Raw genomic sequence first — 23508 nt, 5'->3', positions numbered from 1 at the left:
AATTTAATTTATAGAAATAAAATTTTAGTATTTAAAAAATTAAATTAATAATTTAAAAATTCTGTCTTAGAACATTTAATCTTTAGATATAGTCTTACGCCCGAAAGCTCGAATATCTGAAAATATGTAAGTAGTTGTAATTCGTGTAATAAACTATTCAATATATAATTTTGAGACGTAGTAAATTGATTTTTTTACTACAAATGAAATGCGATCCTATTTGCCGGTTAAAAATAACAGTTAAAACTATGGAATCGTCTTTGTATCTATTTATATTTTAACTGGAAAAATACTGCGATAAAATCCGAAAAAAGTTGTTTCATTAAATGGAAAAATACTGTCACGCCCTTCCATTTTGTCAATTTCGAGATGAACGGAAATTAGTAAAAACACAATATTATATTTTTCATTTGTAGGCTTTTATTTTATCGTATTCCTTACGATATAAACTGTTTATGGTTTAGTAGCTCGACTGTTAGGTCGCTTACCGTTTTTTTTTAAATTATCCAGTGATTGTATTTTTTGGTAACATTTTCAATTAGTTCTCATTTGATATTTTAATATCACATATATTTACATTAATAAAAATACGAAATTTGAATAGGCGTCCATCTAGCGACATTACGATTTAGTGCTTCAATTTTAATTATTAAATTTATTTAAATAACTAATTTTGACTTTCTAATACTAAGCTCACGACTTGTACGTAAATTTAAATATATTTTTATTGTTTATCATCCAATTATAATCTTTCAAGATTAAATTTATTTTTTCAGTTATATTTACACGCAACAGTTTTTGTACTACAATAATACATGTGAACATAATTGAAGTATATTTTTTTTTTTGTTAAGTGTAATGCTGCTGTAACACATGGGGATATAGAAAGTATGTATGAAAAAAAAAAATAAGTTTATCGGTTGTTCTTGATATCATTTGACTAGAAATTCCGATAAAAAGATGTTTTTAAGTACAATAATATATACTTTTTTGATTTATGTGTTGTTGACACCGGTGTAGGTATAATTTAATATCATGCCTCAATTTTTTTTTGTTTTATCTAAACCAGTGAACGAAGGTCGCTTATATTACGAGCAGTCGATATTCAGGTTACATTTTTAAATCTAAATCTATTTATGATAATAAAAAATACAGATGATTAAAAACATAAGCAGCATAATTTATATTCTTTTTTGTAGATAGCAATTTTTTAAAAATAATTTCTTGGACAAAGGACTAAAAATTTTCTTCAAGTAGTTGAAAGGTAAAATTTAATATAAATTTCAAATAAATATTTCGAACATCAAATAATTTTTCGGAAATTTTTATAATAGTATTTTCTCATCAATTTACCGTAAACAAGACGAAAAACATTTTTTAAATGCAATTCAGATTGTATTTTATAAAATTCGAATTATATTCGAAAATTAAAAAAAGTAATCTGTTTAATTGTTTCCCGCGTTTTAAATTAACGTCAAACCATGAAAATTGTAAAGGAAAAAGATTTTTTTTTCCTTTTTTTGGTCTATTGAGGCGGTTGTATTTGTGCTTTACGACATTGGCACAGCCATTTTATAATCCTTGCGTTTCTTTCCACAACGCTCGGCGGTTCCGTGTTGCGGTAGATCTGTTTCTGGATACCGGGGCCTTGGACCTTAAATGAAATGTTTTTGATCACTTGTTAATCAGTCAAACAAAAGTGAAAAGACCATATAGGAAACACACACATGGACATATTAAATGGAATAGCAAAATTCAAGAATTATAAAACGACTCAAACATATGAGAGAATGTGAGTTATATTCTTGTGCTTTAATAATGTACATCCTAATGTAAGCACTATTATTTATAATGTAATATAAACTTAATTATTAGCAGTCGAGTTAAGACGTACTGAATCGCACCCTGTCGATTCAAGACTTACTTATGCCCGATTCCTATATTAAAAAAAAAAAAAAAAAAAATTAAAATTAAACGATTCAGGATTTAAAAAAAAAACGCCAATGACTAGCTGCGCTTCGCGATTTCCCCGTTAAATTCAATCTAGTGAGATCATCGGGATAAGTAGCCTGTGTTAATCTAGATCTCCAGCTATTTACGTACCAAGATTCACTTCTATCAGTTTAGTAATTACAATGTAAAGTTACAGAAACACTCACAATCTTTCGTATTTATAATATTAATAGGATTGCGGTCACCGTATAAACAGCAGCGGCAGCTATCTGTTAAAAGTAGAAGCAGAAGAGCAAAAGACGGACCATCATCATCCCCGTCTCATATGAACACGTTGTACTTCACTCCAGTCGCGGGTCAAGGCTGACACACATCCCACGCACGCACACACACACACACACACACACACGCACACACACACACGCACACACACACACACACACTCACACACATACACGCACACTTTTTGAATTATTGAACTCACCGTATAATCAGCTGCGGCCGCTATCTGATTCGAGTCCACGGTAGAGGCAGAAGAGAAGAAGACCGGACTATCATCATCCCCGTCTCGTATGAACGCGTCGTACTGCCGCGAGTCCATGCCCAGGTAGTCGAAGAACTGCTGCAGCCTGACGGACTCCGCCGAGGGGCTGGGGGAGTCCTCGCCTTCGCACGGCGCTGAGGCAGGGCTTCGGCCGTCTGAACGTCTATATCTGGAATTATTTGTTTTTAACCGACTTCAACAATCTGATAATATATGAGTAACGATCGTAGTAGGGGAATATAGCCGCCAACCCGCATTGGAACAGCGTGGTGGATTCAGCTCAGCAGGGCTATTCTGTAAATAACAATTTCGATATCGAGCTTCACCTGAGTGACAGCGCTCACTTCGAAAGCGAACCCACTTCACCTTGGTTTGGAATTCTGTAAACATTCCGTACGCACAAGCGATGTGAAGTGAGTGTCGAATCGAAGAGCGGCAATTTAAAACTGTGTTTATTTTATCGATATTCTTTTCTTATGACTTTATTTTAGAATATGTGCATGAAGTCAAGTGTCGAATCAAGTATCGAATTGTGATGTGTGAAGCGGTAAATCCCCTTACAGAATACCGAATTCATACTATTAAATGTCAACGTTCTCACGCAACAGGGTTCGACTCGTCGCCGCACTCACAAGTGTGGCGCTACGGGACTGTCGAGTTTTAATGAATACGAATTTGATATCTCACCGCGGATTCCGCTGTCGAGACACGAATATGTTCTTACAGAATAGCACTAATGATCCTTTTCCTACATGGGGAAAGAGGTCTATGCCCAGCAGTGGGGTATTATATTACAGGCTAAAGCGAACCAACTTCAAAAAAGAGTAGATTCTCAATTCCTTTGTTTTTTTTTTATATATGTATATGTACATCGATGACGCTGAGATTTCAGATCCGATTTAAGTACGATACGAAATATTTGCCATTTGGTCGCATAAAAATTAAATTCAGTTTGGCTCAGTAGTTTTTATTATTTATGCATACTTGAGTGTACACACACACATGATACACGTTAAACATAGCTTTAAGATAGTTACAAATTGTGTAGTAGAATGGGCGGGCTTATGTATATTTAGCCATTTCTTCCAGACAACCCAAAATTATTATGTATATATACTCGTACGAGAGTATTTGGAGAGGCTAAAAGAGAGGTCTTATTCGGGTTAGATTGTTGGGTAATGTGGGTAATTGTGATCATACTAGATATAGGATTATCGTTAATTTATTTGCTTTTGTAACCGCCTTCAGAAAAGAAGGAGGTGCTCAGATCCACTGCATTTTTTGTGTGAGTACCTTATAAGTTTTTACTGATGATTCTTTTTACATTTGAAAGTTATTGTTTGTCATGGTCACATTTGAATTTTAGGCGAGATTTAACAAGTAGTTCTTGAGTTATATATTATTCGACTACGTTGATTTATATTTTCATTTTGTTACTTGTCGATGTAAGTTGTAGTTGGTTTTTTTTTAAAATAAAACTTCCTTACGCATGCTTGACTCGGGGGGTAAGCTGGTGAATGCATGATGAGAGCGTTACGAAAAGTGTGACCGTGCGAGGCGAACGGAAATTGAAAAAGAGATATAGAAATTTTACTTGAGTTGCGTGGTCTAAAGCACACTCGTTTTTTTTTTTTTGAGAACAAAATTATTTTAGATCTGAATTTAATAGCTTTTGAACAAGGAAAAAAGCTAGCTATACAAACCTATCCGATATATCTGACTTAGAGCGTAGAATCGGTCTCGGACGACGTTGCTTATAGCGAAGACATCTTTGGCGCTTGAAAGTTCCGAGCGGTGACGTCACTTCCTCTGGAGGACAGATCTGTAGTACAATAACACACATTTTAATTTCATTCTTTTGCCCATGTGGCAAAAATATGGCAGTTTTTGACTTGTTCTTGTATCCTTACTGTGCCTAGGAGAGCAAAAAAAAGTATAATAATCATAGACTTGATAGTGATCGGTACTAATGGTAGAGAAATTATCCACCAAGCAGCATTGGATCAGCGTGTTAGATTTAGCCCCGAACCTTCAACCCGATAGGCAGTAAGAGGCCTTTGTCCATCAGTGGAACCGTAAGGAAACCGCTGAGATATCGTAAGATTTTTATTGGACCTGCAGAAAATATCTTGCTCAACATTTTGGGTAGCCCGAATGGAAAAGTACTTTGACCTTACAAAAGATTACAGCTTAGCAATACAGCGCTCAAGTAGTATTTTCCTCCTGTGGTGAGTAAGGAGACCAGAGCTCCTGGAGTCCTCTCAGGGTTAGGTTCGGTAACGCGCTTGCGATGCTGGTAGTTCTGCAGGCGTCTATAGACTACAGTAATCGCTTACCATCAGGACAACCGTACGCTTGTCTGCCGACCTAGTTGTATAAAAAATCGATCCATCTGACCTGAGCCGTGTTGACGTAGTCCTGCTTTTCATCGATGCGGGGCCGCATACGTACTTCCTGGTACTGAGGCTGCTTGCTTATTAGCTCTGTACTCGGTTCGTGGTATCTAAAACCACGAAATATGGATTATTATCACACATTATGGAGTAATTTCCAAAATAATTCTCTTCAAATTTAGACTTTTTGAAGAAAAAAAATAATTTAGATGATGATGCTTTTGGTGAATATGTAAATACTTCTACTAAAGTTTGGAACTAATTTGATTCTTTTTAAAGATCCACTATAACGTAAATGTTAAATAAAGTACATTTTAAAAAGTGATTATCTCCAAATTAAAACTTTTTGAACAAAATTTACTAGATATGCTATTGCCGAAAATTGTAACTTAACTCCCTTCAAACCGATACTAATGTAAAATTATAGGACAGATATAGACCTAATTGGACCCTTTATAAATAAAATAGTATGTATAAAGGAGTTTACTTTCAAATGTTGCCATAGTTGGTCTTGTGGAAAATTGAACTTGAGTAGGTATGAAAATTGTATTGATGAAAAAATGGATCGTGGCATGAAAATCTGCGCCTGAATAATAAATCAAGGATATTTGTTTATCAAATCTATCTTAGAGTTAAGAGTCTGTTTAGTTATTCCATATAGTTGCTTTGACACGGTAACTTTTATAAGTTAGTTAAGTTAGAGGGAGGTTTTTAATATTTAATGGTATAATTACCTGGTATATTCTCTTGTGTTAGTGTATTCTTTCCTACCAACGTTCAAGCATTTCAGGGGTGTTTTGTAAGTGCAATCGTAGTCACCGTAGTCGTACATCGGGGGCTCATCTTGAAACTGAGGTGGCGGAGCACTCGCCTTGATAAAAGAACAAATATAATGTACTCATCATATATTCATAAACTAAGAAGATGTTTTACGCAAGTTTGAATGTATTGACCACTCTTCTGTTCGTTCGTTATTGGTCACCCAAGATGAATGTCGTGGTTTAAGAGTTTTGGTCTTATTGAAACCCTATTGGGGATGAGTTAGCGGTTATAGTTATTATTAACAGCTATCCCGGCGAACGTCGTATAGCTATGTTTTTTTTTGTGAATAGACATACAATACAAATACAATCTATATAAATAAATAAAATTGGAGTGTCTTATATTAAAATAACTGCTCTTTACTAAATGCATATGAACGTATACACGATCCATAAACCAAAATAACATTTTTTACAATATCTATCTGTGTAATCTCTGAACCGGCTGGACAGATTTTCACTGGCAGGCAGAAATTTATTTATTTTGTAACTATGCGAACTGAACGATAACATTTTTGTTAAATTCCACGCGGACAAAGTCGCGGGCACAGCTAGTGTAAAATATAAATTGTAAGGAAGAAATCAAAATAGAATTGATATTTGACGTGTATCAAAAAAATACAAAAACATAAAATGAGGTTTGCATATTATTCTAACATAAAAAAGGTTTTATGTGTGCATACCCCACACCGTTTTCATTTATATAGAACTTCCCGTAAATATATATCATAGCAGTGTCACGTGATTTTATATTTACGTTAAGTCGTGTCAGATGCGTCTGTAACAAGTGTCGAGCCAGACCTCATATGACCACATAAAATGAGGTTTACATATTATTCTAATATAAAAAGTTTTTATATGTGTGCATACCCACACCGTTTACATTTATATAGAACTTCCCGTAAATATACATATATGATAGCAGTGTCACGTGATTTTATATCTGTTGTCTGCAACAAGTATCGAGCCAGCCCTCGCGTGAGTCTCACCTGGAAGTGTATCCCGACGCGGGCGTGCGCGAGCGGCGCGTGCGGGTAGAGCGGCGGCGGCGAGGGCGCGCCGTCCTGGAACTGCGGCGGCGCCGACACGTAGCACTGCTCCAGGGTGCTGCCGTTGCCGGCTTGCCACGAGTAGCCTCTGGCGACGTCACGGGTCCGTGTTCATGTTTTTTAACGTAATGTACATAATCGTCGCATTTAAGTACAGAGTCGTTTAGATAATAAACGGTTGCGTAATATGATTTAATATCGAATGTCATTATATTAATCTTTATCGCGCTCAACATCGGTCAAGTGCGAGAGAGATAGGTTAATTCTCATGGTACAATGTGACGTCATGGCGTATATCTATTCACAGATAACACACAATCACAATATGTCCGTCTGTACTACGTGTGTAAGTGTGGTATGTGTGTAACTATTTAAGCGTAATACGTAAGCGTGTAGTCTGTGTCCGCTTCAGTAGTTTAACTTGCTTTGTGTGAACGAGTTTGTTTGCCATCTCGCCTATGCGGCGCCGGCGACCCGCTCTAGACGCGTAAGTCAAGGCCGAACGTTTTGTTTACAATAATTATTGACAAATCATATATAAATAGTAGATTATTAACCAAGGGGATAAAGCAGTGTCTTCTGTCGCGGGTGACGATTTAAATCGCGAGCGTAACGAAGGACTCGAGGTTTACTCCCGAGCGTAGCGAGGGATTTAAGTTCACCCAAGACTAAGACAGCTTTATCACTGAGGAAAATAAATGCGTATTCCTTTTTCAAAAAGATGTATAATGCTGTATATACAAACTCAATGGTGTAAACACAGACGTAGTTCAGTATAAATTTCGGTAAGTATTCCAAATTTAAATCACATTCTCCCCCTAGAGGATGAATGACATTCAGTACAATTTTCTTTCCCTGTTTTGAACAGATTAAAGATGACTATTGATATGTTCGCTTTTTGTGGCATAGAATGTCACTTTTTTGAGCAAGTGGTACGAAAATAATATTATATTGACAAATTAAAATTTATGCAAATGGAAATTTATTCACAAACTGCTTAGTATGTGTGTGTATCTCTGCGAGTGCGAGTGTGTGTGCGCGGGTGCGTGCGCGTACCCACCGGCCGCGCTCGGAGGCGTGGTGCGCGTGCGGCGGCGCGCTGCGCTGCGTGTAGTGGCCGCTCGAGCCAACTACTTAGTGTGTGTGTGTATGTCTGTGAGTGTGTGTGCGCGTGTGCGTGCGCGTACCCACCGGCCGCGCTCGGAGGCGTGGTGCGCGTGCGGCGGCGCGCTGCGCTGCGTGTAGTGGCCGCTCGAGCCAACTACTTAGTGTGTGTGTGTGTGTCTGTGAGTGTGTGTGCGCGTGTGCGTGCGCGTACCCACCGGCCGCGCTCGGAGGCGTGGTGCGCGTGCGGCGGCGCGCTGCGCTGCGTGTAGTGGCCGCTCGAGCCAACTACTTAGTGTGTGTGTGTATGTCTGTGAGTGTGTGTGCGCGTGTGCGTGCGCGTACCCACCGGCCGCGCTCGGAGGCGTGGTGCGCGTGCGGCGGCGCGCTGCGCTGCGTGTAGTGGCCGCTCGAGCCAACTACTTAGTGTGTGTGTGTATGTCTGTGAGTGTGTGTGCGCGTGTGCGTGCGCGTACCCACCGGCCGCGCTCGGAGGCGTGGTGCGCGTGCGGCGGCGCGCTGCGCTGCGTGTAGTGGGCGCTCGAGCCAACTACTTAGTGTGTGTGTGTATGTCTGTGAGTGTGTGTGCGCGTGTGCGTGCGCGTACCCACCGGCCGCGCTCGGAGGCGTGGTGCGCGTGCGGCGGCGCGCTGCGCTGCGTGTAGTGGCCGCTCGAGCCAACTACTTAGTGTGTGTGTGTATGTCTGTGAGGGTGTGTGCGCGTGTGCGTGCGCGTACCCACCGGCCGCGCTCGGAGGCGTGGTGCGCGTGCGGCGGCGCGCTGCGCTGCGTGTAGTGGCCGCTCGAGCCAACTACTTAGTGTGTGTGTGTATGTCTGTGAGTGTGTGTGCGCGTGTGCGTGCGCGTACCCACCGGCCGCGCTCGGAGGCGTGGTGCGCGTGCGGCGGCGCGCTGCGCTGCGTGTAGTGGCCGCTCGAGCCAACTACTTAGTGTGTGTGTGTATGTCTGTGAGTGTGTGTGCGCGTGTGCGTGCGCGTACCCACCGGCCGCGCTCGGAGGCGTGGTGCGCGTGCGGCGGCGCGCTGCGCTGCGTGTAGTGGCCGCTCGAGCCGCCCGAGTCGCGGGCGAACGACGACCCGCAGCGACTGCGGCGCAACCACAACCATTGTAAACAACGTATACCCGACTAGAAAAAAGGTCAGGCTCAACCAGATCATGTATCTGGACCGGATCAGGATAGAATGAGGCATGCCAGATCCGGCAAGCTCTATCAGGACCAGGTCTGATCCAGACAAGGGTAGCCTGATGTAAAATATAGTCAAGTATGGTAAGGCATACTGGATCAGGACCCGGTCCGGTCCAGATCAGGATAGACTGATGTAAAATATAATCAAGTATGGTAAGGCATACTGGATCAGGACCCGGTCCGGTCCAGATCAGGACGGCCTGAAAGAAATTACGCAAACTGAGCCTGAATCGCGCTATTAATGTTTTTAAGCGCACTTAGTATATATACAGTTATCAGGACAGTCTAGCAGGGAGTCCATTTCTACACAGTGGAGCCGTAAGTAATAGGAAATAATTAATTAGTGGTTAATTATTAGAAGTGAATAAATAAAATTTAATTAATAATAATAATTAATTAATAACATAAAAATAAATAAAAATAATTAATATTTAAAGTAAAAACATAAATAAATAATACATTGGAAAAAATAAACGGAAATAAATATCATGATAATTATGTTAAGTAACATATTTATAATATCAATTCGCTTTTTTCTTTTGGTAAACAATTTTTTCAAGAATATATTCGTGTTTTTTAAAAGGACCGGACTGAACCGGCTGATCAGGATGAGATGAGATTTCCTGATCTGGACCCGATCAGGAAATCTCATCTCATCCTGATCAGGTCCAGACAAATCATCTGCGTTACAAGCCTTATCTAGTCCTGACTAGGCATGCCTGGTGTGGTTCTTCTAAGGGAGAAGAAAAAATTTCTACTCGGGTACTTCACATACATTATTTTAATACACCACAGAGTCATTTAACACAGAATTGTGAAGTATAAAGAATAATGCACAATGAGGTGGCCTTATCGCTCGGTAGCGATTTCTTACAGGCAACCTTGGGGTTAGGATTAAGAAAAAAAAAAAATAAGTAGGTCGTGTATAATAAACGTACATCAAACAGAATAAGATACAAATGTACAGGTAAATTATGTACAATAGACTTATATTAAATATTCCTGTAGGTATATTTATTTATTACTATAAAACTATAGCAAGTCCATTGCAGCACCTTAAATATTTTTATATTTTTTGTATTCGTATGTTGGCACCGTATTACACCAATATTTCTGAATGTATAAATGAGTAAAATAGAACAGGGAGCTTACGTCCAATTGTAAAGCTATCTCACATCGGTCTTAGAATTGATATAGATGTAGTTTAACTTAATGACCCTGGCTTGTATCTAGTATGTACTTAATGATTCAACAATTCAAAACAAGTCTTTCTTTTTATGTTTTTTTTTTGTTGTTTCTTTTAAAGGACCGGACAATAAAGAGTATTATTATTATAATACATATTTTTTTTTAAAGAATAACTGCGAAGTTTTGCCGGTTCTTCTTTGCAGAATCTGCATTCCGAACCGGTGGTAGCTTCACTTTTAAAAATAATTAAAATTTTAATTTGTAAAATGACGACTCAACGGTGCTTTTCAAGTCAATCGGAATAAAACTATTTTAATGTTCACAAACCTGTTGTATGATTGATAGTTCTCTTCGCCAGGCGATGGGTGTTCTGAGAACGCATCGCAGGACGACATCAGAGATGAATGATTTGACCTTGAAAAAAATACTACTTATTACAAATAATGTTTTATACTTTATGATAACTTTATCTTGACTATAAATATTATGAAGGGGATACATTTGATTAATTGTTCATTTTTTATTTGCTGTAATGCATACATACAAAAATCGACTAGACCAATTTTAAAAGCCAATGAGCTATTTTTTAACGGGAGGAAATGGAAAAGGAAAAATCCAAGCGAACGAAAATATAGTGTTGTGATTTGTGATTAGAACATGTATATACCTGGTTCCTTTAGAGGAGCAGGACGCGGTACGGTGATGAACTGAATGTCGCCGTCTACGAGGCGAGCGACCGATCGATTCCGTGCCTACGACTACATTCACGCTGAAATAAAAAATAAGTGAGACTCGAAGGACCAAAAAATATAAAGAAAAATTTATGATCTATTTCACTACAAATAATTATAATTGAACTTTTGATTATAAATTGGCTAACAGTCGTCGAGAGTCAGATAGTTAACATACATACATACAACAACATAGCTTAATTGCTATTTGGTGTGCCAAAAATATTGTTACAATATTGACGTAAATAATATCCCATCTTAGTTTTATTATTACTTACATTATTTCATGTGAAAAGTTTGTTGTGCTTTATTTTCATGTAGTATACCTAATATTAATTTTTTTTTTTTTTTTTTAAATTGGGTTTTTGTAAGTTTTTAGTTCGTTACTTATTATGACTATATTACAAATACTTACTGTTCGGGATAGCCATGAGCCTGCGCATGCAAGTCGGGAAGCGACTTGTGACTATTAATATTAGTGCAGTCATCCTCACGTGCGCTCGGTTGGGAGTGGGAATTCGATCTAGAATTTTAAGAACTTAGTATAAATATTTTACTTGCTAATTTGACTTGCTAATTTAAATCATATGCTGTAAAGGGCCATATAGATCTATATTAAATAAAAAATATATTTAAGGTATTTAATTGGATAAGGATTAATGCTGTATTGGTTAAAATCGCTTCGAAAATTAGCCATTATTTGTCGTAAAAGTAAATGACAAAAAACTGTTATTGTGGGATATCCATAAGAGATAGGTATATACCATCGCGGAGTTTTCTGTAGACCTTTTCAATGTGTACAATACTTAGTACATTATTTTGATAAATCTTGTAGGGTTCAGGCTGTGTTTGCAATGTAAGCGGAAAAATGTAATTATTTACGACATCACATTAGAAACCTCAAAAATAACACTATTTCTCCACTATTTAATGGATGTTATTATACATATAAACCTTCCTCTTCAATCACTCTATCTATTTAAAAAAAAACCGCATCAAAATCCGTTGCGTAGTTTTAAAGATTTAAGCGTACATACATGTGCAGGGACAGAGAAAGCGACTTTGTTTTATACTATGTAGTGATATACGGTATTTAAATATATACTGTCGAATTAAGTAGCCTCCTCTTTTTGGAGTCGGTTAAAAATAGAAATATCGGTGAAATAAAGAAGTGTTCGGTAAATATGAGAGGATTAATATATAAACAACATCTCAGGACTATACTTTTAAAGTGCTAGTTGCAAGTATATTGTAGAAATATGCTTCTAAATGTCTTGTATCAAAATTATTATTTTTTCATTAGTGCTAGTCTTCTTATACATAAAAATGAATCGTAAAATGTGTTTGTAATTGTAAGCGCATAACTCAACAATTCCTGGACCAGTTTTACCAATTTTTTTTTAATGTTCGTTGAAGTCCAAGGATGGCTTTTACGGTGAGAAAAAATCGAATAATTTCCGTGAAAACCCTAAAACAGCCCTTTTCTTTTTACCATACAAACGTTTTCTAACTAAAATGTAGAGTCAATTTGAACTTTATTGCTATTCAATAAAGTTCATGTTAAATAATATATTAGGGCGCATTTTACGTACGATTAAATTGAACGTAATGATTAAATTGATCTTATTCGTAGACCGCAATTTAATTTAATTTACATACAGTAAAAATGGTATTAACTAGCTATTTCACATTACTTATTATATTGTTGCGGGGAACAATGGAAAATTCCCGTTTTTAAACTATCGACTCCAAATTTGGTACGAATCTCCTATATATGATGTAGAAATGATCGATGAGCGGATTTTAGGATAACTCATGCCCAATAAGGATTACGGGGGTGGGCGTTAACAATGAAAATTTTAAATGTATGTAACTTCGAAACTACTGAACCAAATCAAATTTTTTAAGCATCTGTAATTTGGTCCAACTTGGGACATAGGGTAGTTTTTATGTCAATTGGACCCGATAGGTGGCGCTGCTATTGGTATGTAACTCCGAAACTGCTGAACCAATTTTTATTAAATTTTGTACGAATCTATAATTTTGTCCAACTTGGGGGATAGGGTAGTTTTTATCTCAATCGGAGCTGGTAGGTGGCGCTGCTATCAGTATGTAACTCCGAAACTACTGAACCAATTTTTATCAAATTTTGTAAACACCTGTAATTTTGTCAGACTTGGAAGACATGATAGTTTTTATCTCAATTGGACCCGGTAGGTGGCGCTGCTATCAGTATGTAGCTCTGAAACTTCTGAACCAATTTTTATCAAATTTTGTAAGCATCTGTAATTTTGTCAGACTTGGAAGACATGATAGTTTTTATCTCAATTGGACCCGGTAGGTGGCGCTGCTATCAGTAATTAACTCTGAAACTACTGAACCAATTTTTATCAAATTTTGTAAGCATCTGTAATTTTGTCAGACTTGGAAGATATGTTAGATTTTATCTCAATTGGACCCGGTAGGTGGTGCTGCTATCGGTATGTAAGCTATCAAATTTGGTAGCTGTTTTCCGGGCAGGACAACGTCTGCCGGGTCCGGTAGTTTTATATACATTCGTATATTTATTACACAGTACAGGCCTATTGTGCAGAAGTTTTAATTCAGTCGTGTGGTCTAAGGCACAATCGTTTTTTATTATTGAAAGGTAATGGTTTAATGAGCTAAAACAACGAGTCTTTCGATTTTATTTATTTATTTTTAATTATTTATACTTTATTGTACACCACAACTACATTTTAAACAAAACACACTTTTAAAAACACAGACTGTGAAGTACAATGGGCGGACTTATGGCTATTTAGCCATTTCTTCCAGACAACCCAATTAAAGGAAGGATAAATTTAATATAATCTCGAAACAGGATAGATGGTGCAGTTATATGATAAACTTACATGCTAAAACATACACACTAATACTTATACAGAATACTCATATAAATTCATACATACATACACACATAAATACATACATACATCATACATAACATTATTATAAACTAATAAATAAATAAATAAAAAATAATCATTAGTATTATAATTGACAAACTTAATATGTTCATATTAAACTCTGAATGAAAAACATATTGGAACAAAACTCGTTTTATGTCGTCTCCAGTTTAAGATAGTGACTTTTTACATACTTCCTAAATGCCTGTAGTGGACTCAGCCTCTTTTATATATAACGGCAGACTATTTCATAAACTTATAGTTTCAACAGTAAAGAACTGACTGAAAAATTTACTTTTGTGCATCGGCATCTTCAGTACATGACTTCACAATGTCCTAGATACCGAAGCATCCCTCAAATATTCAAATTTTCTAGGAAAATCACAAAAAATTATTTACCTAGAGTTTGAAATTCAACGATGACATCTCGCTATTAAAGCTATATAAAATACAATAACATATGCATATAATAATAATACTAACCTAATATATCTAGGCGCGGAGTGTGCATACTCAGCGGGGGGACTGATCGTTTCGAGCTGGTCGCCGTTACGAGAGATGTCGTCGGGTAGCGCATGTGGACTCGACTGAGGACTCGCTGCGAATGAAGTACGTATATAACGAGTGTGGTGGGGATGAGTTCTTATTTTGAATTTGTATTTCATTTGGGATTTTATTCTAAACATACACGTGTTTTATTTTTTGTATCATAAGGTTGACAAACCAGCATATTATGAACTTTTTTACAGTAATAATACATTTTTTATACCAGTATTTTAGAGCTAAGAAGGATCTGCCTGATGATCCATTAATCAAAAAAAAAAAAAATTAAATCACCAAATTACTTACGTATAGAATAATTGCTCTTAATAACAACTTCTGGTCTCTGTCTGGGTATCACGAACGACTCCGGGAAGAAGACCCTCGCGTCTCCGAAGTTCAAGGGTCTGTTTTTGTCCTCTTTGTGTTTAGAACCGGAACCGGATGAGGATGTGCCGGAGAATGTACCGGAAGTGTGCTGAGAGCGAGACACTTCTCGCTCTGGATACGAGTCTTTGAGTCGCCGTGACTCGGTAAACATTTTTTGAGCTGGTAACAAAATCTTTGGGTAATATTTTTTGGTAAAAATCTGTTCTGATTAGTAGATGAGTTCTTATAAAGGGTTTTTACCTTTGAACAAGGGATCTTATTTGTTTCGAAAAGAAATATTAAAAGAAAAATAGTAATAGATAATTAAATCTTTCTTTTTCAGATTTCCTGAGCGTGGCGTTGCCGAGCAATGACGGCGGCCTGAGCCAAGCAGCCGGGTGCCCCTGCAGCGGGTCTCCGTGCTGCCGACGCCGCAGCAACGCCATTATAGTGACTTTATGTGTGTGTATTTAAGTGTACATTGTTTAGTGCGATAATATGTCAAATAGTTTTAAAACAAACAATGTATCTCAACCGGAACTTTTCACTTGTCCAGAATGCACTAACGGAAAGTTGTTTAGGGGCCGCAAAGGCTTAAAAATTCACACCACCCGTTGCCACAGCGATCCATTAGTGCATTCATTACCTATTTTAACTGATACTTCATCAACCGTAACCAGTGATAATAATTCGGTTCCATTTGAAAAATTTATTTTAAAATGTCACAAAAATATCCCGCTTGTTAAACGAGTTCCTAGAGGAGCGAGGATGTCTCTAGCTAGATCACTATCATCTGTGATTAAAAAATGTATTTCGGACACTGATTCGGCCTGGCAAAATCTTTTTTTGTTTTCCTACAAATTTTTACATGTTGATAAAACCAAAAATGGTTCTTTATCAACTAAATTAAAACAGAATAGCTTGTTAGACATTCCGATTATCATTCCTAAAAACCCACGACCTTTATATTCTGATTCTAGTAAAATTATTGAAAATAAAACAATGGATGGAGATCTTAAGAATGCAGCTCGCATTCTTTTCTCTAGTGATACCCTCGCACCTTTTGATAATAAAACGCTAGAAGCCTTACGCGAAAAGCATCCCTTACCGAATCCGGCGTCCTTGCTCCCAAGTCCACCTATTTTCAATAATGTTTTACAGGTTAAAGATGAAGACACCTATGCTGCAATTATGTCGTTCACAAGTGGCTCTGCTAGCGGCATAGACGACATCACACCACAACATCTTAAAGATCTTGTGAGTGTCTCAGCCGGTGACGCTGGCAGGGCTCTCTTGAATGACATAACCAATCTTTGTAATTTCATGTTATCTGGCAAGGTATCTACATCTTTTTTGTCTCATATTTACGGTGCAAGACTATGTGCCTTTAACAAAAAAGACGGTAGTATCCGTCCGATTGCTATTGGGACCACATTTCGCCGTCTGGCGTCTAAATTGGCATGTAGACACATAGTCTCCAGCCTAAAAACAAAATTTCAACCAATACAATTGGGCTTTGGAAGCAAAGGAGGCTGTGAAGCAGCAGTTCACGCGGCTCGTACTTTTTTAAAAAGTAATGAGGCTGAAGTTCTGCTGAAAGTTGATGTAAAGAATGCTTTTAATTCTTTAGACAGAGCAACCTTACTTAACGAAGTTTCATTACATCTTCCTGAAATTTATCCTTATGTTTGGCAATGTTACAGTTCACCATCTAAGCTACTTTTTGGCGAGAATACAATTTTTTCTAATGTCGGCGTTCAGCAAGGAGACCCACTAGGTCCAGCTCTTTTTAGTCTAGGTATCCACAAATGTATCTCAAATTTAAAATCAAAATTGAACATATGGTACCTAGATGATGGAACCATAGGAGGTAAAGTGGACGATGTCGTTGAAGACTTAATCAAAATTAAAAACGAGTTTGATAAAATTGGTCTCAAATTAAATTTTTCAAAATGTGAAATTTTTTTCACAGATCTTCTATCACTTTCCAAAATTAATTTGGCAACGGAATTATTTAATAAAATTGCTCCTAATTTAAAAATACTTCAAAGAAGTACACTTTGTCTTCTAGGTGCACCACTTTTTGATGAAGGCATACAGTCAATTTTGGATAATAAAATTAAAATATTTGTTGAAAACACTGACAAATTGGGCACTCTAAATTCTCATATTGCCTACACTATATTAAAATATTGTCTATTTGTCCCAAAATTTATGTATATTTTACGCGCAAGCCCAATTTGGAAATTTCCTGGAATGACCGAAAAACTTGATGCCACTTTAAAAAATTCATTAGAAAAAATTCTAAACTTATCTTTTGATGAAAATTCATGGACCCAAGCTACTTTACCAATTAGAGATGGTGGCATCGGCGTGAGAAAAATTTCGAGTGTCGCTCTTCCTGCGTTTCTTGCTTCTGTGCATAGTATCAAAGGTTTATGTTCTGACATCTTAAAATCTAATTCAGTCCAAATTACAGATGCTACAGACGCAATAGAAAACTGGAAGTTAATGTGTCCTAATGGCGATATCCCGAAGGACGTTACAAAACAAAAACTTTGGGATATACCAATAGTTCACAATATTCATATAAGTTTGACGCAAAATCTTACAAGTGATAAAAACCGTGCCAGGCTTCTAGCTGTGTCAAATAAAGAGTCAGGTCACTGGTTACACGCAATGCCGTCAAAAAATCTTGGGACACTTTTAGACAATGAAAGTTTTAGAATTACTCTCGGTCTCCGGTTGGGAGCTCCACTGTGCTTTGAACACAGATGTCCGTGCGGAAAAGAGGTCGATTCTTTCGGACTACACGGCCTTTCCTGTAACAAGAGTTCAGGTAGGTTTTCCCGCCACGGTTCCCTAAACGATAACATAAAAAGAGCTCTTGCCACCATCGACGTTCCTGCTCTTATCGAGCCAACTGGAATTAGTCGCAATGATGGCAAGAGACCTGATGGATTGACGTTGGTTCCCTGGGAAAGGGGACGGGCGCTTTTGTGGGACGCAACCTGCGTTGACACACTTGCTCCGTCTCATGTCAGGGAAACAGCCTTAAAAGCGGGAGCCGCAGCGGAAAAAGCTGAAACGACTAAACGGCACAAATATTCGTCACTAATTCCAAATTACATCTTTGTGCCGTTTGCAGTCGAAACACTTGGACCTTGGAGTAGCAGTGCTAAAAATTTTTTAAATGAGATAACACCTCGCCTTATTGCCTCCACTGGTGACAAGAGGGCTGGTGCATTTTTTGCCCAGAGAATCGGCATAGCGATTCAACGGGGAAATGCTGCCAGCATTCTTGGCACAATTCCACGCGGACATGATTTATACCAAAACTATCTGTAAATATTTAGTTCTTAAGTTTTGAATTGTAAATATGTATAATATTTTGTATATTAAATATATTATTAAATCTTGACACAAATAACAAAGTTTTTTTTTTTTTCAAATAACAAAATTTGAGATATAAACGTGTTTTCCTAAAAATATGGATTACTTATTAAATTATGTATAGCCTATTAGATTTAGAAGGAATAAAATACAATTCAATAAAATATCAAGTGACACGAAGTCAAATAAAAAACTAATACAATTATTTTACTATAACAGAATAAAAATAGATGGTGATGTTAATGTTAACACGTCAAATAGAGACGCCTATAAAATCGCGTACAAACAAATACAGAGCAAACAAACGACGATGAACAAGATTAATATAATTTACTAGACACTGACTTACTGACTCGGCAAATGTTGTCTTACCTCTAAACGCTATTTAAAAATAGGGGTTGGTGGTAGAAGGGTGAAAATTCAGAGTTGTATGTATTTTCCAACGCCAAATCATAATAAAATAAAGAATAAAAAATTTATCTAAAAATTAAAAAAAAATTAAGGGTTGAACTACCCTTAACATTTAGGAGTATGAAAAATAGATGTTGTTCGATTCGATTCTCAGACCTACCCAATATGCACACAAAATTTCATGAGAATCGGTCGAGCCGTTTCGGAGGAGTTTAACTACAAACACCGCGACACGAGAATTTTATATATTAGATTTTATAGCACTAGGTTGGGAGACACGTAAAGTCCGCCTAAGGGTAAGTGTATTCCGTAGTCTATGGACGCCTGCAATACCACAAGCATAACAAGATTGTTGCCGACCCTACCCCCAACCCTCCTCCAGAGCTCTGGCCACCCTCTCGCCACAGGAGCACAACACTACTTAAGAACAGTATTATTTGTCTGTGATCTGTAAGGTTGAGGTACTTCCTCAGTCAAATTCTTTCAGCTTTTGAAAATGATATGACTATCCTACTGTACCTTACTTGAAGATCGTTATTAGAAAACTTTCATATTGTATATGTACTCACAGACATAGGCAGGCGAGTAAACATTTTCCCTGCTGTCGGAATGTTCCAGAAGTCTTCTCAAAGTATTCTGCAAGCCCTCCCCTGCGCTCACCGCGCGACGAGTATTGGCTATTCTAGTCGTTGCATCTGGAATTAGCATAATTTTTATATTTATTTATTTTTTATATTTATAAGTTAAATACACGAAAAAAGAAGCTCAGAACACTTAGAAATCAGTAAGCAAAAAAATCACTTCAGTTATAAATTTTTAATTCAGTGTTATAAATCCAAATAAACAGGACAAATTTTTTTCTTAAATAACATGGTCGGTTAGATATATATTAAAAATATAGTGAGGTAGCTTCGTGTTAGAATCTCTCTTTTTATAGTCTGTATATTATTACTTGCCAGTTTAAACTATTCACCACGAAGTCTTACAAAGAGTTACCTGTTCATTTTTGCATTCAAAGTAACAACATACAAACGTCACTTGGACACAAAACAGAAAATATATGTATAAACACAAATGCAGAAAAGGATGTGTTCATAAATTAAATTTCGTTTCGTTTCAGTTACTCAGTCAGTCAGTTCAGCCTACTGCAGTCCGCTATTGGATAGGCCTCCCAGTTTGTTCCAGATGTCCTAGTTTTCTCTCACGTAGATTTCGTTACGTACTAACGTTACGTAGATCAATTTCGTTTCAGTACCGTTAAAAAACAACGTAAAAAATTAGAATCGAGATTTGAAATAATTTTCGTTTCGAAAAAATTTAAATTAAATAAATGTAATTTTTTCAAAATATTATGAAATAACGTTAAAATGTCTGACAATTGTTCCACAATAATACCTAAAAATTCAATCTCTATTTCCGATTAAAGATTACAAAACTTACAAGGATTACAGCAAGCGTCATTGTTGAGAGCGCCGGAGCTGACGAGGTGGCAGCCTCCAGCAGCTATCGCCTGACTTAAGCCGCTGCTTACCTGGAAAACGTGAGAAAATTTACCTATTAAGGGACATCCATTAATTACGTGAGCTCATAATGGGGGGAGGGGTCCAATGAAATCTCACTAAATCTCATTTAAGCCGAGAATACCCCCATAATCAAAAATCTCACTTCAACTTCAAAAATATAAAATATTACACGATAAAGTTACAAAAGTCTCCATGGATTAAGTAAAATTTTTAAAAAGTGTTGTTTTTATCTGTTTTTGCTTTGAATTTAATTAAATTTAACTATATAATATACATGAACGGTTTATTATTTTCCCGAATAATAAAAATAGCACAACACAATACAATATTTTTAGCGTCAATCACACGTAAGGGGTGTCTAGGCAAATCTTACTAAATCTCACCTAAGGCGGGGGAGGGGGGGGGGATTAAACTGATCAATAATAGCTCACGTAACTAATGGATATCCCCTTACCCTTGAAGTTGTATTTGTTAAAACACGATTGCAGCAAAAAAGGTACAATAAGATCAACTGTTGGTACTGTTTGAAAATTGACATTTAATATAATTGTGTTTACTCGAAAACGAAAAAAAAAACCATTCAATTACATCAACAAGTAATACACTGTAAGTAGACGAAAAAATAGTGAAGTATACGCGCTATTAAAGATTACTCAAAAAAACATCAGATCTCATAAATCGGACCACCTTTCGATTAAAAAAAAACATCGAAATTAGTGCACCCAGTCAAAAGTTCTGAGGTAACATACATTAAAATAAAAATACAATCGAACTGAGAACCTTCCCCCTTTTTGGAGTTCGGTTAAAAATAATAGTTAAATAAATAAAATAATTATAAAAAATAAAAATAAAATAAAAATAAAAATGCCTTTTATTTCTTCCAGAAAATACTGTACTTTGCAAGTTAAATTGGTTTGTTAGTATCGAGTTTTTTTTTTAATTTATTTATCTAATATTTTTTCTTTTTTTTGTTATTTATTTAACTAATTTTTCTTTTTTATTTTTTTTAAATAATAGTTAAGACGCATTAAATGGTGCTTGAATAGCTTTCAAATCTTAACCGTCTTTTAAGAATACTAGTATTCTGGCTTTTTTCAATAATAAGACTTAAAACTATTGATTGTCTTTGGGACGGTACTCTATGTGTGTTTGAGATACGGCTGTGACATTTATTCGAGATCTAAAAACCCATATTTATTTACATCACCAACTTATTGAAAGTAATATCCATGTTAAAATCAAAAACGTACTAAGAAGTTAAATAGGAAGATTAATAAAATGTGGTAAATGATAGTCATCATACCCTCAAGGGTAGCTCCTGCTTCCGGTCGAGTACAGTCTCCGACTTGACGTAGAAGGCTTTAGTTTCTGCCAGAAGTTCGACCGCGGACTTGCGCTTCTGCTGCGGCTGGGGAGCCAGCGAGCGAGGCGTCGCCATCTCCTTCCTGCGCGGTAGCTTGAAACTTGCGAACAGCGAGTCTGCTAGGCGACGCCTGGAATATTTAATTCAAAAAATTTAAACCTGTCAAAAAAAAGATGACTTATCCAAGAAAGTTTCAAAGGCTATTTTGAATTCTCGTTATATAAATTAAAATTTATATTTTTATTTATTTATTTATTTATTATTTACATATTTTATTAATTTTCGATTTGTCAAACACGATTTCATGCTACTGAGAGATAAATAAGACAGAAAAAGAGCAAAGGTAAAATTAAAAATACCTTACCTAGGCGGAGATTCAAAAGACCGAGAGTAAGAAGTCGAAGTAGCGGCTCCCTCGAACTTCTTCCTGACCTCTTCAACCTTCGACCATCCCGACTCGACGTTAAGCCGCCTCGTCAGTTGCTGCGTTTGTGCCGCATGCTTCGCGAGCTCCTCTCTTGTCCTCTTGACGGACACCTCAGGTATGAAGTCTCTGTTCCTCCCCGAACGAGCTTCGTGACATCTTTCGATGAATTGACGCCTTCGTACTGATAGTGTTGCGGATTGATCCTCGTCGTCTTCGAAACACCTTCAATAATTAACCATTAATTAACAAAGTAGGTACTTGAATGTTGTGAAATCAATGATTAAAGATTGACTCATCGGAACTAATTAGGGTGTAAGTCAGTTAAAAGTTTTAGTTGAATAATATAAGTTAAAAATCAATTTCGTTTAAATGATTACAAAATTTCGCAAGACTCAATTAATGAATTGAGTATTTAGAAAATTACTGTGATTATTAGGTGTTTAAATACGTAATATTTTAATTTTACTTGAACTTTCAAGGTTTAATTAAACCGTATTTTAAAAACACTCAGTTCAATAATGGCTTATATAACAGATAACAGAAACCGCTTCCTAATTGGAGACTAACATTTATTTTATTAGTTTCAAAAAAAAAAAAAAACGTTTCATAAACGCTTCACACCCAACAGCCCTCAGTAGGATTTTCTCCAGAGTCGAGGGTCCAGAAACACAATAAACATACACAAACGCTAAGATCACGACAAACATTAATAAGGCCAATATAAATGTCTGATAATAAAGATACGATACCTTGCTACATACCCCTATAAATAATACATTTTTGGTTCATAGTAAAATACCAGTAGTCTCAAAATGTGAGCTGCGGATGATGTTATTATTGTTGACGTAGAGCGTGCGAGCATATATTGCTCAAAAATTACCGTTAAATGCCTCGACCTTACAGAGGACCACGGCTCAACAACACTACTCTCAAGTAATGTTGTGTTCATGTGGTGAGTAAGGTAGACAGAGCTCATGGATAGAGTTGGCGGTTGGGTCGGCAACGCGTTTGCAATGCTTCTGGTGTAGCAGGTGTATCCGCTTACCATCATTACCGTACGTTTGTTTGCGACCTTTGTAGGATAAAAAAAAATGTCCATAAAGTAATTGTATAAGTTATATTACCTAGCAGGTTGTGCGAGGTGCGACCGACACGGCTGGTAGCAGGAGAGTGCGGCCATGATGCCGGGCGCGGCTTTGTACGGCGCGCGCGATCATCATTCACACACCAGCGACGACCACTATCACTCCTGTTCAACCGTCTGTAACAAGGAAATATTTCATTATTATTATATGAATTCTAGAAGTAATAGGTTATTATAATACGTTTGTCAAGGAATCCACGAGATTCTATATAATAAACATATTAGATATAATAAAACACTTTATCTTTCACTCACTCACTCACTTCAGCCCTTTGCAGTCCACTGCTGGACATAGACCTCCACAATTCCGTTTTAAAAATGGCGTGAACTCATGTGTTTTGCCCATAATCACCACGCTGGGCAGGCGGGTTGGTGACCGCAGGGCTGGCTTTATCGCACC

The 23508-nt window shown here is 37.0% G+C and overlaps 1 protein-coding gene across 1 annotated transcript; it reads right to left on the bottom strand.

Annotated features, from left to right (window-relative positions):
* Window positions 1–397: 397 nt before the first annotated feature.
* Window positions 398–23144, bottom strand: LOC123665352. The gene is made up of 17 exons (XM_045599664.1): window positions 23089–23144; window positions 21902–22186; window positions 21478–21667; window positions 20092–20182; window positions 19221–19346; window positions 14788–15027; window positions 14422–14536; window positions 11406–11513; window positions 10927–11028; window positions 10587–10673; window positions 8869–8970; window positions 6701–6863; window positions 5625–5761; window positions 4895–5000; window positions 4201–4319; window positions 2438–2666; window positions 398–1654 (listed from the first exon to the last, which is right to left on the bottom strand). The coding sequence occupies exons 1-17, from the start codon at window positions 23142–23144 to the stop codon at window positions 1526–1528; spliced, it is 2385 nt and encodes a 794-aa protein (XP_045455620.1). The 3' UTR covers window positions 398–1525.
* Window positions 23145–23508: the final 364 nt, after the last annotated feature.

This window comes from Melitaea cinxia, chromosome 24, assembly GCF_905220565.1.
Source record: "Melitaea cinxia chromosome 24, ilMelCinx1.1, whole genome shotgun sequence".
NCBI lineage: Eukaryota > Metazoa > Arthropoda > Insecta > Lepidoptera > Nymphalidae > Melitaea > Melitaea cinxia.
This window is presented reverse-complemented; position numbering and strand designations above follow the sequence as displayed.

Excerpts from the sequence above, each read along its gene's own strand:
- LOC123665352 (XM_045599664.1), bottom strand. The coding sequence starts at position 23,144 with ATGGCCGCACTCTCCTGCTACCAGCCGTGTCGGTCGCACCTCGCACAA. Across the intron at positions 20,183-21,477 it reads AGCAGGAGCTACCCTTGAGG|GTAAGCAGCGGCTTAAGTCA; the intron begins GTATGATGACTA and ends CACGTTTTCCAG. Across the intron at positions 2,667-4,200 it reads AAGTCAGATATATCGGATAG|ATATAGACGTTCAGACGGCC; the intron begins GTTTGTATAGCT and ends AAATAATTCCAG.